This window comes from Taudactylus pleione, unplaced genomic scaffold, assembly GCF_031769625.1.
Source record: "Taudactylus pleione unplaced genomic scaffold, aTauple2 ptg000238l, whole genome shotgun sequence".
Classification (NCBI taxonomy): domain Eukaryota; kingdom Metazoa; phylum Chordata; class Amphibia; order Anura; family Myobatrachidae; genus Taudactylus; species Taudactylus pleione.
Window position 1 is genome coordinate 1,680,879 of NW_028284640.1, and position 13,693 is coordinate 1,694,571.

General features: G+C 45.8%; 1 protein-coding gene across 1 annotated transcript; it reads right to left on the reverse strand.

Annotated features, from left to right (window-relative positions):
- Nucleotides 1-357: 357 nt before the first annotated feature.
- Nucleotides 358-11,706, reverse strand: LOC148516811 (thiamine transporter 2-like). Its single transcript, XM_088479512.1, has 5 exons — nt 11,698-11,706; nt 8,697-9,246; nt 6,707-6,773; nt 5,186-5,318; nt 358-492 (listed from the first exon to the last, which is right to left on the reverse strand). Exons 1-5 carry the CDS (start codon nt 11,704-11,706, stop codon nt 358-360), a joined length of 894 nt encoding a protein of 297 aa, XP_088335638.1.
- Nucleotides 11,707-13,693: the final 1,987 nt, after the last annotated feature.

Below are 13,693 nucleotides of genomic sequence, written 5' to 3' on the forward strand. Positions count from 1 at the left end.
TTACCTCTTGTTAGATGACTTTGGTGACTTGTTGTTACTGCTGGTGAGCCTTCCCCAAGTGTCGCCAGCCTAGGTGCCAGGAAGGTGTTCAGTGCAGGAGGGGGGACTGCTGCACCATCTACTGAGTACAGCTGCTGGGAGACACCAGGCTGCTGATCGGGAATGGGGACCGTGGCAGTACCCCACCCTTGCAGACTTAGAGGCAGCGACAGATTCAGGCACCATGGCAGCATGCTGCTCTTGTCTGAGGGTATCCTCTGGGTGCCAAGATGGTTTAAGCCACCCATAGGGGGAGAAGCTCTGCTGAGATACGCTGGGTGCTGGGACCACCCACAAGAAATATCTGATGGCATTGTCTTATGGACATCCTGTGCTGTTATCGGTGGTCTGCTGGTCTCTGATGATTTTCTTCCTTTTGATAATCATTATGCAGACTCCAATGAAACCACAAATCCCTGATAATATATGGAAATAGCCGCCATAGATGACAAACTAAAAGAAACACAATAGAAAAAATATAATTACACAAAAGTAAAGTTACAGTATGAGCAGGGAAACTATTATAGCAAGTAGTCTGGGGCCTATTTATTGCATACCTCCCAACTGTCCTACTTTTCTAGGACTGTCCTGCTGTCCCACTCACGGGTTGCAGTTTTCCACGGAGGGAGTTCAGGGGGAACACTCCAAGAGCCTGGGGCAGCCCAGCTTCTTAGGGAGTCCTGGGCATACCAGTAGAGCGATGAAAATGGGGGCATGTCACGAGGCAACACCCCTTTCAACAAAATTATGCCCCTTGCACAGAGTCCCGGGTCCCATCCTCAGAATGTTGTGAGGTATGTTTATTGTACAGTGATAAGCCAAAGAAAGCAGTTTTCTCTATAGAACAGCTATCTCTGCAGTCTGTTCAGTTTATTAAATCGTTAACATCAAGGAAATTAGAGATTACTTCATCCTTTACCTCCTTTATGCAGTTTAACACTATCCCCATAATCAGTGCTGTAACAAGGGTGGTGTGACCTGTGCCTTGGCACAGGGTACTGCAGGGCAGGGGGTGCTGTTTGGACCTGTCAATTCTCTGTTTATTATCATTCTCACTTGTAGCTTCCTCTTCTTTTATCCCCAGCATCTCCTGGCCTCCCCTATCTCTTCCCTGGCCCTTCCGCATGAGGCCATGGCCCTTTTTTGGGTGTGTTATGTCCCTATTTGAAAAATGGGGGAACGCCAATGCTCTCTCTGGCACAGGGCACCAAAAAGTCTAGTTACGGCTCTGCCCATAAGGATCCATGGGGACAGCTCCATCCATGGGAACAATGTTTCATCAAGCTTCACTTTCCTTTGCAGAGTAGTGTTACCATTAGGGGTGTGCACTGGCCACTTTTCGTGTTTTGTGTTTTGGTTTTGGATCTGGATCTTTCTTCGTGTTTTGGATCTGGATTGGTTTTGCCAAAACCACCCTTCCGTGTTTTGGGTTCTGGGTTTTGTGTTTTGGATCTGTATTTTTTTTAAAAAAAGCATAAAAACAGCTAAAATCACAGAATTTGTGGGTTTTTCTGCTCCTATGCTATTATTAACCTCAATAACCTTAATTTCCACTCATTTCCAGTCTATTCTGAACACCTCACAATAGTGTTTTTATATCCAAAAGGTTGCACCGAGGTAGCTGGATGACTATGCTAAAAGATACGAGTGGGCGGCACAAACACGTGGTCCATCTAGGAGTGACACTGCAGTGGCAGACGGGATGGCAGTTTGAAAAACTAGGCCCCAAACAGTACATAATTCAAAGAAAAAAAAGAGGTGCAAGATGGAATTGTCCTTGGGCCCTCCCACCCACTCTTATGTTGTATAAACAGGACATGCACACTTTAACAAACCAACCATTTCAGCGCCAGGGTCTGCCACACGACTGTGGCTGAAATGATTGGTTCGTTTGGGCCCCCACAAAACAAGCTGGCAATTAATCTGTCCCTGCACAAACTGGCTCTACAGAGGCAAGATGTCGTCCTCATCCTCCTCATCCACCGATTCCTCACCCTCTTCAGTGTTGTGTACATCCTCATCCTCACAGAGTATTAATTCGTCCCCGCTGGAATCCACAACCACAGGTCCCTCTGTACGTTCTGGAGGCTGGTCTCCCTGGAAGAGTTGATAACTCATTTTATGAACATCATCTTCTCCACATTTTGTGGAAGCAACCTCCTACGCCTTTCGCTGACAAGGTTCCAGGCTGCACTAAACACTCTTTTGGAGTACACAATGGAGGGGGGGCAACTCAGGTAAAATAGAGCCAGTTTGTACAGGGACCTCCAAATTGCTTCTTTTTCCTGCCAGTACAGGTACGGACTGTCTGACATGCCTACTTGGATGCTGTCGCCGATGTAATCCTTTAACAGACAGACGCACGCTTGTCGCTGCTGCTTTAAGGATGCAGGTGCAGCTACAGCCCACACATTTCACAAAGACAGAAAAAAAAAGAAGAATTTTTTTATTGTTTGTGGAGCGCACTTTGAGGGTTACACCACCCTTTAATAGACAGACGCACGCTTGTCACTGCTGCTTTGAGGATGCAAGTGCGGCTACAGCCCACACAATTCACAAAGACAGAAAAAAAAGAATTTTTTTATTGTTTGTGGAGCGCACTTTGAGGGTTACACCACCCTTTAACAGACAGACGCACGCTTGTCGCTGCTGCTTTAAGGATGCAGGTGCGGCTACAGCCCACACATTTCACAAAGACAGAAAAAAAAGAAGAATTTTTTTATTGTTTGTGGAGCGCACTTTGAGGGTTACACCACCCTTTAACAGACAGACGCACGCTTGTCGCTGCTGCTTTAAGGATGCAGGTGCAGCTACACCCACACATTTCACAAAGACAGAAAAAAAAAGAAGAATTTTTTTATTGTTTGTGGAGCGCACTTTGAGGGTTACACCACCCTTTAACAGACAGACGCACGCTTGTCGCTGCTGCTTTGAGGATGCAAGTGCGGCTACAGCCCACACAATTCACAAAGACAGAAAAAAGAAGAATTTTTTTATTGTTTGTGGAGCGCACTTTGAGGGTTACACCACCCTTTAACAGACAGACGCACGCTTGTCGCTGCTGCTTTAAGGATGCAGGTGCGGCTACAGCCCACACATTTCACAAAGACAGAAAAAAAAGAAGAATATTGTTATTGTTTGTGGAGCGCACTTTGAGGGTTACACCACCCTTTAACAGACAGATGCACGCTTGTCGCTGCTGCTTTAAGGATGCAGGTGCGGCTACAGCCCACACATTTCACAAAGACAGAAAAAAAAGAAGAATATTGTTATTGTTTGTGGAGCGCACTTTGAGGGTTACACCACCCTTTAACAGACAGATGCACGCTTGTCGCTGCTGCTTTGAGGATGCAGGTGGAATCTAGAAGGGATTTGGAACCGGGGACACATTACCTCCATCAATTGTCTAAATCCCACTGCACTAATGGCGGATACCGGACGCACGTCTAACACCAACATAGCAGTCAAGGCCTCAGTGATACGTTTTGCTTCAGGATGACTGCTGTTGTACTTCATCCTCATCGCTAGGGACTGTTGGAGGGTCAATTATTTAGTAAAAGTAGTGGTGTTCCTACTTCCTCTCTGGGATGATGAACAACTCCCAGCAGCAGCAACAGCACTAGGAGGAAGTGGTTCTTGATCTTTCCCTATTTTATTTTTATTGGAGAAAGTTTGGTCCTCCATTTATGTTATATTGATATATACGTGCGGCTAAGGCGCACACAAACACAGAAAATATTTTTTTATTTTTGCTGGAGAGTAGTGCACTTTGTGGGTTACACCACCCTTTAAGAAATGAGCCAGCCGGCTCTTTACTTATGGGACACAGGCGAACGCTTGGCGCTGCTCCTTTGTTGATGCACGTGCAGCCACAGTGCACACAATTCACAAACACAGAAAATATTTTTTATTTGGTTTGGAGTGTACTTTGGGGGTTACAGCACCCTTTAACGGTCAAGCCAGCCGGCCCTTTACTTATGACACAGGCGCACGCTTGGCACTACTTTGTTGATGCACGTGTGCGGCTACTGCGCACACAATTCAGAAACACAGAAAATATTTTTTTATTTGGTTTGGAGTGTACTTTGGGGGTAACAGCACCCTTTAACGGTCAAGCCAGCCGGCCCTTTAATTATGACACAGGCGCACACTTGGCACTACTTTGTTGATGCACGTGTGGCTACTGCGCACACAATTCACAAACACAGAAAATATTTTTTTATTTGGTTTGGACTGGAGTGTACTTTGGGGGTTACAGCACCCTTTAACGGTCAAGCCAGCCGGCCCTTTACTTATGACACAGGCGCACGCTTGGCACTACTTTGTTGATGCACGTGCGGCTACTGCGCACACAATTCACAAACACAGAAAAAATATTATTTTTTTTAGCACTTGGGGGGAGCACCCCTGACGGACAGAGCACCCCCTGGACAACACTACAGCACCCCTTTAGGACTGGGACACTGAACAGGACTTAGGAGTGGACACAGCACCTATGGACAACTGACTGCACAACACAGTCCAGCCAGCCCCTATGGACTTTGAAGTAGTGGACACAGCCCCTATTAACAACAGCAGCACAACACAGCCAGCCCCTATGGACTTTGAAGTAGTGGACACAGCCCCTATGGACAACAGCAGCACAGCGCAGCACAGCACAGCACAACACTACTCTGCACTACACTACACTACACTACACTACACAGCCCATCCAGCCCTAACTCCCACCCTCCCTCTTCACTGTCCACAGCCGAGTGAGAAAATGGCGCCGATGCGGGTACCTTATATAGGATCCAAAACCCGCGAGACCCGGAAGGCGGGATGATGACGTTTTGCCTCGATTTCAGATCCGAGTCAGGCGGGAAAAGTCGAGCCTGACTCGGATCGGCCTCGGATCAGGGGGGCTCGGGGGGGTTCGGATTTCAGAAATCCAAACCCGCTCACCCCTAGACACATGTAACATGGAATTGTTATAAGTACATTTACTGGAAATAAGCCAGCATAAAAAGCAAAGGCTGCATTTATGTTATAGTAACATACACTTGATTTACACTTACTTTTTTATACAAAACACAATAATATACCTAATAGTTTGCACGTACATAACATACTGGAAACATAATGTTAGTGGCCAGGGTGTCCTTACCTGACTGTGGATATCTAGCTTGATACCAGACATTGCTACATTCACAATTGCCAGCAGCAGCAGGGTTGCAAAATTGTTTATCCCAGATCCCAAAGCGAATCTTTCCTTTCTCACCGTCACAGCAATATTCAGCCTAGGATTGGAGTGGGACATGCATCAGTTATATAACACAGAACAAGACATGGTGATACTGTGGGTACTGTAAGTCATAGGAGTGTGAACAGAGATACGAGATACCATTGTGTTACACAGGGGCGAAACAGGGCCTGTGATGTCATGCCTAGGGGCGGGGCTGCCAGGTCCAGGAAATAGATCAGTACACAGAGCGCACTAAGGATGCTTTGGGCAGCTCCACAGGCTTGTCTGGATCGTTCTTTGGACACTTGGGGCTCAATCCTATTAGGTGCGTTTTGCAAGTAGCGAGTTTCTTGAAACTCACACACTTCGCAGCGAAGCGCGCTCCGAAGAATTCTCCAATCCAATTAAAAATGCCTATTCGCACTACTCGCAGCGGAGGGGTGTGAAATAACTGCCAAATGACATTTGCAAGAAATGCATGAAAATGTGGGGAGACCATCCTGGACCCCCCAAAATTGATAATGTTGTTAGCAGGACCGTATAGAAGGCTGTTTGTGGCCATTAGGAAGTTACTGTAGGTTTTGAAATGGTGTCAACTTTTTAGTTTCATCTCAAACTAATTAAATGAAAAATGCAAAAAAAAAGTAGGAAAAAGGGTGATTTTGGGGTACTTCGTGGGCACCTTGAAAAATATATATTTTTTTTTATAAAAACAATTATTTTTCAACTAAAAAATGATTGTAATTAGCGTCCCTCTCTAAGTCAGGGCCGTTGTACACAGCACATTGAGGCCTATAATGACAAACAATTAAAGAACTGGGAATAAAAATCAAGTTGCTGGTTTTACAGGCAAAGCAGGGGCGTATTTATAATGGATGGAGGCTGTGTGGCACACACGGGTCCCTGGGTCCAAGGGGAGCCCGCTCCGCACACCCTGCACCCAAACTTTTTTTTCATACTCACCTCTCCAATGTCCCACGAAGTAGCGTTGTTGAAAACACCTGGAAAATGGCCGCCGTGGCTAATTTTGCCAGCGTTTTGCGCTTGCGCAGTAGGAAATCACCGGGAAAATAGCACGACAGTGAAATGCGAATGTGCCTGGAGTCTACCACTGCCGTCAGTTCGCTGACGACAGCCGGGGAGAGAGGAGGGGGCCTCCGGACAGGGAGTGAACACAGCCCTCCTCCCTCTCTTAAAACGTCCCTGATGCAAAGGAAACTAAATAGTCAGTGACTGTTATAGATCTGTACATGGTAGAAATATGAAATATGACATTTATAGGCATCTTAGTAGTAGTGGTACAGAGTGCATACTTACATTATTATTGTGATAAGTATCATATAGGAGGCCTTACATACAATGTAGCCAGCATAGCCCACCCAGATACTGTTAAAGGAGGCCATGGCGAATACGGCAGCACTGTACACCGCACAGAGGACATACAGAGCCAGCTCTCCCCAGAAGCTCCAGTCTGTCTTCATGCAGCCCATCACAGAGAATCCAAATATACCTGCAGGAAACAAAAAGGTGCAGAGTAGCTATTAGGTGTCATAATGTATTTTACTGAACTGATATGAGCACACGAACGTATAATGAATGTTATCACCCGTTCTTGATACATAAGGGAAATATAATCTTTATTATAAATATCCAATGATGATATTTTCAACTTTTTCTTTGCATAAGTTATAAGTTATATAATTTCATCCATCTTATTTGAATTCTGTTGAGTGCAAAATCAATGAGTTTTAAGAATGTATAACAAGTTCAATGAACAGGGCTCAGTTCACTATAAAACATATATTTGGCATAGCACATTGGCAAACGCAGTGGGGTTTCCAGTTGTCAAAATAGCAGAAGTATATGAAATGATTTAATACAACATGCAGTTTAAGGGACAGTACAAAGCTGCTGTACATGGCCAGTGGTAGTAGTTTCTCCTACCAGTTGTGCCGTGGGTATGGATCTGAGGGCCTGATTCAGAGCCGAACGCTCTGACCAGAGTGCTCGCTCGGAATCAGGGCCCTCCTACCTGTTCTTGGAGCGGCCTCATGGACGCTCACATAGCTGTGGGTTACCACCCACAGCTATAGCGAGCGTCCATGATGATGGTCGCGATGGTCAAGACCATCGCGACCATCGGGCTTGCGACGAGACCCTGCGGTAGGGTCTCGCTGCCGCAAGCCCTGGAGTGATTTTGGCTCTATCAGAGCCAAAATCACTCCCACTGACATCACTACTGATGTCAGTGGGGCCGGACTCAGACGGTAGGTGTTCCCATGGGAACGCCTCCGTCTGGCAGCCACGCCCACGGCATGCCCCCCAAAGGGGGCGTGCTGTCAGTCACCATCTACAGCACGCCCCCTTTGCTGCGAGACCCCGAGCGACGGATTCCTCGTCGCTCCCGGGTCTCGCGCATGCGCACGACGGAGCTCCCTCCATCATGCGCATGTGCACTTCGGCACCATCGACCCGCTTGCGAGCGTTCTGCGCTCGCGAGCAGGTCCGAATCAGGCCCTGAGTACTCAATCAGTGCACTAGTCCACAGAGACCAGAGAGCAGCAGCCAACAAGTAGAAACAGATTACTCACCATGAGGTGGGAGACTGTGTGCTTAGAAAGCTCAGTTCTGTAATGTACAGTATGTAAGTTTATTATGGGATGTATAATTTTTTCAGCTCAGGCTGGCTAGTCCTGTCACATCTAATGGCCTATGTTGATAGCTTGTCCTGTATAAGCCTGAAGTATTACAAATACTTTGTCTGAGGCAGACTATAGCTTATTAAGTGCTAATTATGTGCCCTCTTCGTGAACTGGCCACACACACCCTAAAATCAAGCATTTGGACCATCTACAGTACCTCTCGAATAAGTTTTTTCTATGAATCCACCTAATACAGATAATTCATTATTAGAAATATACAGGATATATGTTATATTTAGCTGAGAGCTCTCTGGTCCAGAAGCACCACAGAAAATGGAATACACACAGTCTGTTTCCTTTTCCAGGGATATTTTAACCATCAGTCTTTTGCAAAGAGAGTGGGGAATATGACTTATAGTGTAATAAAAAGCAATTGTGAAAATGTTTTCCTATGGCTTTGTATGCTCTTCCTCCATTTTGTTTAGCCAATGGAAAATTAATTTTAAATGCCATAATGAGAAAGGGATATTTGCCTAGGACCTTGTCCTCCCTAGTTAGTGTGCAGGGTTAGAGATTAGTGTGATGGAGACACATAATTACCCACACTGTGTAATCTGTCATACCTAGCATAGCTGCAGCAGCTTAAACGCCTCCAGTAAGCACATAGACGCTATCAGAATGTTCCAACCTATCCCAGAGCATTTCGGAAGAGCCAATCACTTGGTAGGATCCAGCTGTCACAAGGGCCCAAAATAAGGACCAGGTAACGGTGTTGCAGGAATAGCACTCACGCAGGTCCAGCCACTGCTGCTTGAAGAACTTGGCCACTGTCTTACAACAGCTGTGCACAGCGTTCATGTGTCTGTGCTTGATGTGGTCATTTGTACACTCTGAACATGTCTGCTCCTTGCTGGGCATGGGCAAGAGAATGGCGATGATGAAAGCTATTGATGCACATTCCAAGGTAAGGGTGTTCAGGTAAAAGTAGGAGGAATGACCAACTGATACCATGAGCTGACCACACACAGCACCTATGGTGTATCCCAGCAGGCTAAACCCTCGGAAATAGATCAAGGCCTTCTCATATCGATCAGCAGGCACCACACTGTGTACATATGAAGAGATGGCAATGTCGCATGCAGTGACCATGGCTGAGGTAACCTGAAGGTACTGCATAGCCTGGAAACTGGAAGCAAAGCACAGTAGGCTGTAGCTGATGACTTGGAATAGGCCCTGACACACAATGACTGGTTTGTAACGGCAGAGGTCAGTAAAGAGGAGCACTGGCAGCTGGAGAAGCAGCACACTGTATGTCCATAAAGGGGAGAGCTTATTCATGACCTGGGGAGAAAGAAGACACATGATCAGCAATCTGTTAGTGACAACAGAGTTTGAGTATAAGTTGTCATATTTTCAAAAGCAAGTTAGGTATTGACAAATTGTATGACCAGGAGACACTATCCTTAGTAGATTTATACTTCCATTCTAAGTTTATCACAGATATAATCATACACCCATTTATTTTGTGTAAAATATGCAAATTTATACTATGCTTGTCCACAATAAAGTGCACGAATACAGTATGTCTGTATGCAGACTTGGTCACATATTACACCTCCGCCTCCTTATGTTTGGAGTGGAAGAATAGGGAAAGGGGAGGTCAAGAGGAGGTCACATGCAGTCCAGGGACAGTAAGGGCATGTCCATGTTACTATGGATGAGGCAAACCTTCACAGTAGTGTTGAAGATGCAGAACGCTACTGTGCACACTACATATTACTCCTCCAGGCAGGCTTCATTCCCTGTACCAAGATGGCTGCTGAGGCTACTACTACGGATACACAATGCCACCTTATTCACTGTGTTAGAGTGTCACATTGGGACACACAAGTCTTCCAATTAACTCCTAGTGACCTGAAATATTACATGCAATAATCACACTTTCCAGTGATACTGCAACACTGGGCCTGATTCAGAGCAGCTCGCTCTGACAGAGTGCTCACTCTGAATCAGGGCCAGGCTTTTTTTTTTTTTTTGGAGCGGCCTCTTGGCCACTCGCATAGCTGTGGGTTACCACCAACAGCTTATGCGAGCGGCCATGATGATGGTCGCTATGGTCAAGACCATCGCGACCATCGGGCTTGCGATGAGACCCTTGTGGTAGGGTCTCGTGGCCGCAAGCCCCAGATAGCTTTCGGCTTTCTTGTGATGTCAGTGGGGCCACCTCCAAATGGCAGGCGTTCTCATGGGAACGCTTCCATTTGGGCAGCCACCCCCCCGGCCCGCCCACCTAAGGGGGCGAGCTGTCACTCAACATGTCACTTGGTGCGAGACCCGGAGCGACGGATTTCCCAACGCTAGCCGGGTCTCGCGCATGCGCACGACGGAGCCGGCTCCGTCGTGCACATGCCACCATCAACCCGGTTGCGAGCGCTCAATGCTTGCGACCGGGTTTGAATCAGGCCCTCTATCCAGTACCTGCATGCAAACTCGGGCTGGTGAGCTGTATTACACCCTGCTCTGCTCAAGCTCAGCTCCATCCAACCAGTGTGTATAACAGTGAGTACAGCTGTAGCTCACATAACATCAATAAACACTCCACTGGTTAAGCAACTGGGCTGTTCATTGTCTCAAGTCATGTGTAACTCTGCTACATCATCCAACCTGTATACGCATATTTCCAACAAGTAGCTGTATCACTTGGGATGCATACACATTGATGATGAGGATGACAGTTCCCAGCACTAACTAGTGCCTTCTCATTGGCTGATTGCAGATTAGCTACTTTTAGCCATACATGAGAGGTTATAATTGCTGTAGAATAGGTGTTTTTTTTTATTATTATTCAACTGAAATGAAATTTAATAGCAAATTCTTTTTTTGCATGATCAATCAAGTGTTAAAAAAAACTTTCCTGTGCCTATGACTTTGCTGGTTGTAAGTACCCTGACAACAACCTTGCACATATGCTACTGGTGTTGGCAAAGTTTTATTTTGACATATTATTAATATTATTATTGTTATTATTTTATGAAAGCTTTACATATAAATATATTCTGGAACTGGTTCTTGAGCAATTTATTAATGACCCCCTAGACAGATAGCTGCTCCAATAATCAGCTGTCTGTGAGAATTTCCAAGCTTGTACTTTAATTATTAATAGTAGTGACCGTTTCCACTGATGGATTCTGTCCCGGCAGTGTTACTGTGCATGCGCAGCCAACTCCATGCTGTCATCCAAAGAGAAGCCAGTGTGAGTATTTGTATAGTGCCAGAGATGTCAGTAACACAGACTTGCCGACATTCAGCTCCCTCCTTCCGGGAAGGAGCTGACTGTCTGCTTTCAGTATGGGGCGTGGCCGGGCAATACTGCCGTATTGGAGTCGGGGGCATGACGCAAGATCACGTAATTGTGGCCCCACCCCCTCTTCACAATGCCGGAAAAAATGGCGTTGTGAAGCAGGGGGTGGGGCCACAATGACGCGATTCAGCGCGAATCGCATAACCGGGCTCCCCCGCCGGAGTTTCTATATTCACTCTGGCGGGTGTCGGGAGGATAGGCAAGCCTGAGTAACACAGACTTTCCTTGTATTGTATCTGAATTTTAATAATTAGGATTGTGGCCATATGTAATGTATGTATTTTTTAGTTTGCATACTTTTTTATTGATCCTATCTATGGTACGTTTTACTAAGTGATTACATACAACTCACCCATAAAGTGTATTGTAATTTCACGCTATTTATATGTTACTGTAACATATAATAATAACTAAGAATTATGTTCTCTTACCTCTTCCATGGTGAACTTTTTGCTAGGCCCAGTCATATATAATGTGTAAAAGGGTTCTGCAGGTCTCAGGTTGAAGAAGAAACCATATAGGCATAATAAGAATACTGGATGCTCTTAAAGTCATGGCTATATAATAGCGCACAGAATTTGTGGAACTGATGGTAAATTCTCTTCTGAAAGATAAACATGATGGTTACCAAGTAAATAAAACAAGTAAAATGTAATGTGAGCTGCTATAACCTATTTATGTACTTGGCTAATTACTTACATTACATATATACATGCATTTTCAATCCATTCTCTAGTGGACATAAAACAAGACACATATTACATGATGCTGAGGCAATGTACAATGAGCGGAGGAATCTGCAGCACAGCAACTGAATAGTGTCAGTGAGCAGCCAAACTGCTGGGAAATATTACAATGGGATGCAGTCATCATTCAGACAGTCAAAACCTATGCTGGGTACACACTAAACGACTGTGGGCCTGATTCAGAGCCGGACGCTCTGACCAGAGCGCTCGCTCTGAATCAGGGCCCTCCTCCATGAAAATGGAGCGGCCTCCTGGCCGCTCGCATAGCTGTGGGTGACCACCCACAGCATATGCGAGCGGCCAAAAAGATGGTCGCGATGGTCTTGACCATCGCGACCATCAGACTTGCGACGGAGACCCTGCGGTAGGGTCTCCCTGCCACAAGCCCTGGAGTGATTTTGGCTATATCAGAGCCAAAATCACTCCCACTGACATCACTAGTGATGTCAGTGGGGCCGGCTTCAGACGGTAGGCGTTCCCAGGGGAACGCCTCCGTCTGGCCGCCACGCCCCCGGCACGCCCACCAAAGGGGGCGTGCTGTCAATCAACATCGACAGCACGCCCCCTTTAGTGCGAGACCCGGAGCGATGGAAAGCCCGTCGCTCCCCGGGTCTCGCGCATGCGCACGACGGAGCTCCCTCCGTCGTGAGCATGCGCAGTGGGGAACATCGACCCGCTTGCGAGCGTGCTGTCGCTCGCGAGCGGGTCTGAATGACCCCCAGTGTACCCAACGATGTGACCCACGACCCCAGCGCTGATGGGCCAACTTCGGGCGGTCCGTACATACTGATCGATCTGGTGCCCAACCACCCGATATGCCGGTCCCGCCGCATAGCGCTGCATGGGATCGTCAGCCGCATCACCTGATCTTGCCGGCAGAAGTACTCAGAAAAGCAGGTGGTTTGCTAGGAATTCTTTTACACATATAAATAACATTGCATTTTATGTTTTATTTTAATCTACAACATTCATTCATATAGAATGGAAATCTGACATTACAAAATGAAGAAATATACTGATTGGCAGATCAAATCAATTTAATTATGTTCAATTATAAAGTTCCCAGGCCAGCTACTTTTAAATAGTATTAAACTATATTTTAATTGCATTATAATACACTTTTTTCACTTTATTTTTTGAATTGCAACAAGTACTTCAAATAATATGAGATACATTAATAGAAGTTAATGTGAAGTAAAAACTAATAATACATCTTTCTTAGGGCTCTATTTATTAACATTATTTTTACTAAAATAAAGTGAAAAAGGGTGTTTTCACACCCTTTTCACATTATTTTAGTTTCACCTGTAGTTATTACAGGGCAATTGGAGTAGAATTAGTAAAATTCTACTCCAACCCCCAGTATCACTTATTTTTAGTAAAGCAGATCGCATTTCCCATAATTGTAATGGGAAATGTGATCTGTGTGCAAGTTACTAAAAATAAATTGTAAAAAAATACCGGGGGAAGCCCTGTGATAATAACGCCACCTGGAGGTGGCGTTATCCAGGGTCTCCCCCGGTTACCGGGCTCCCACTCTGCTCTAACGGAGAGAGCAGAGGCGGGAGCCGGTACCAGTAATCAGCTATGTGATCTAAGTAGACCGCAAGCTGATTACTGTAAAAAAAAGAAAAAAAATTAAACATTTTTTTTTTTCCTTACCTGAATCCAGGGACTGGTG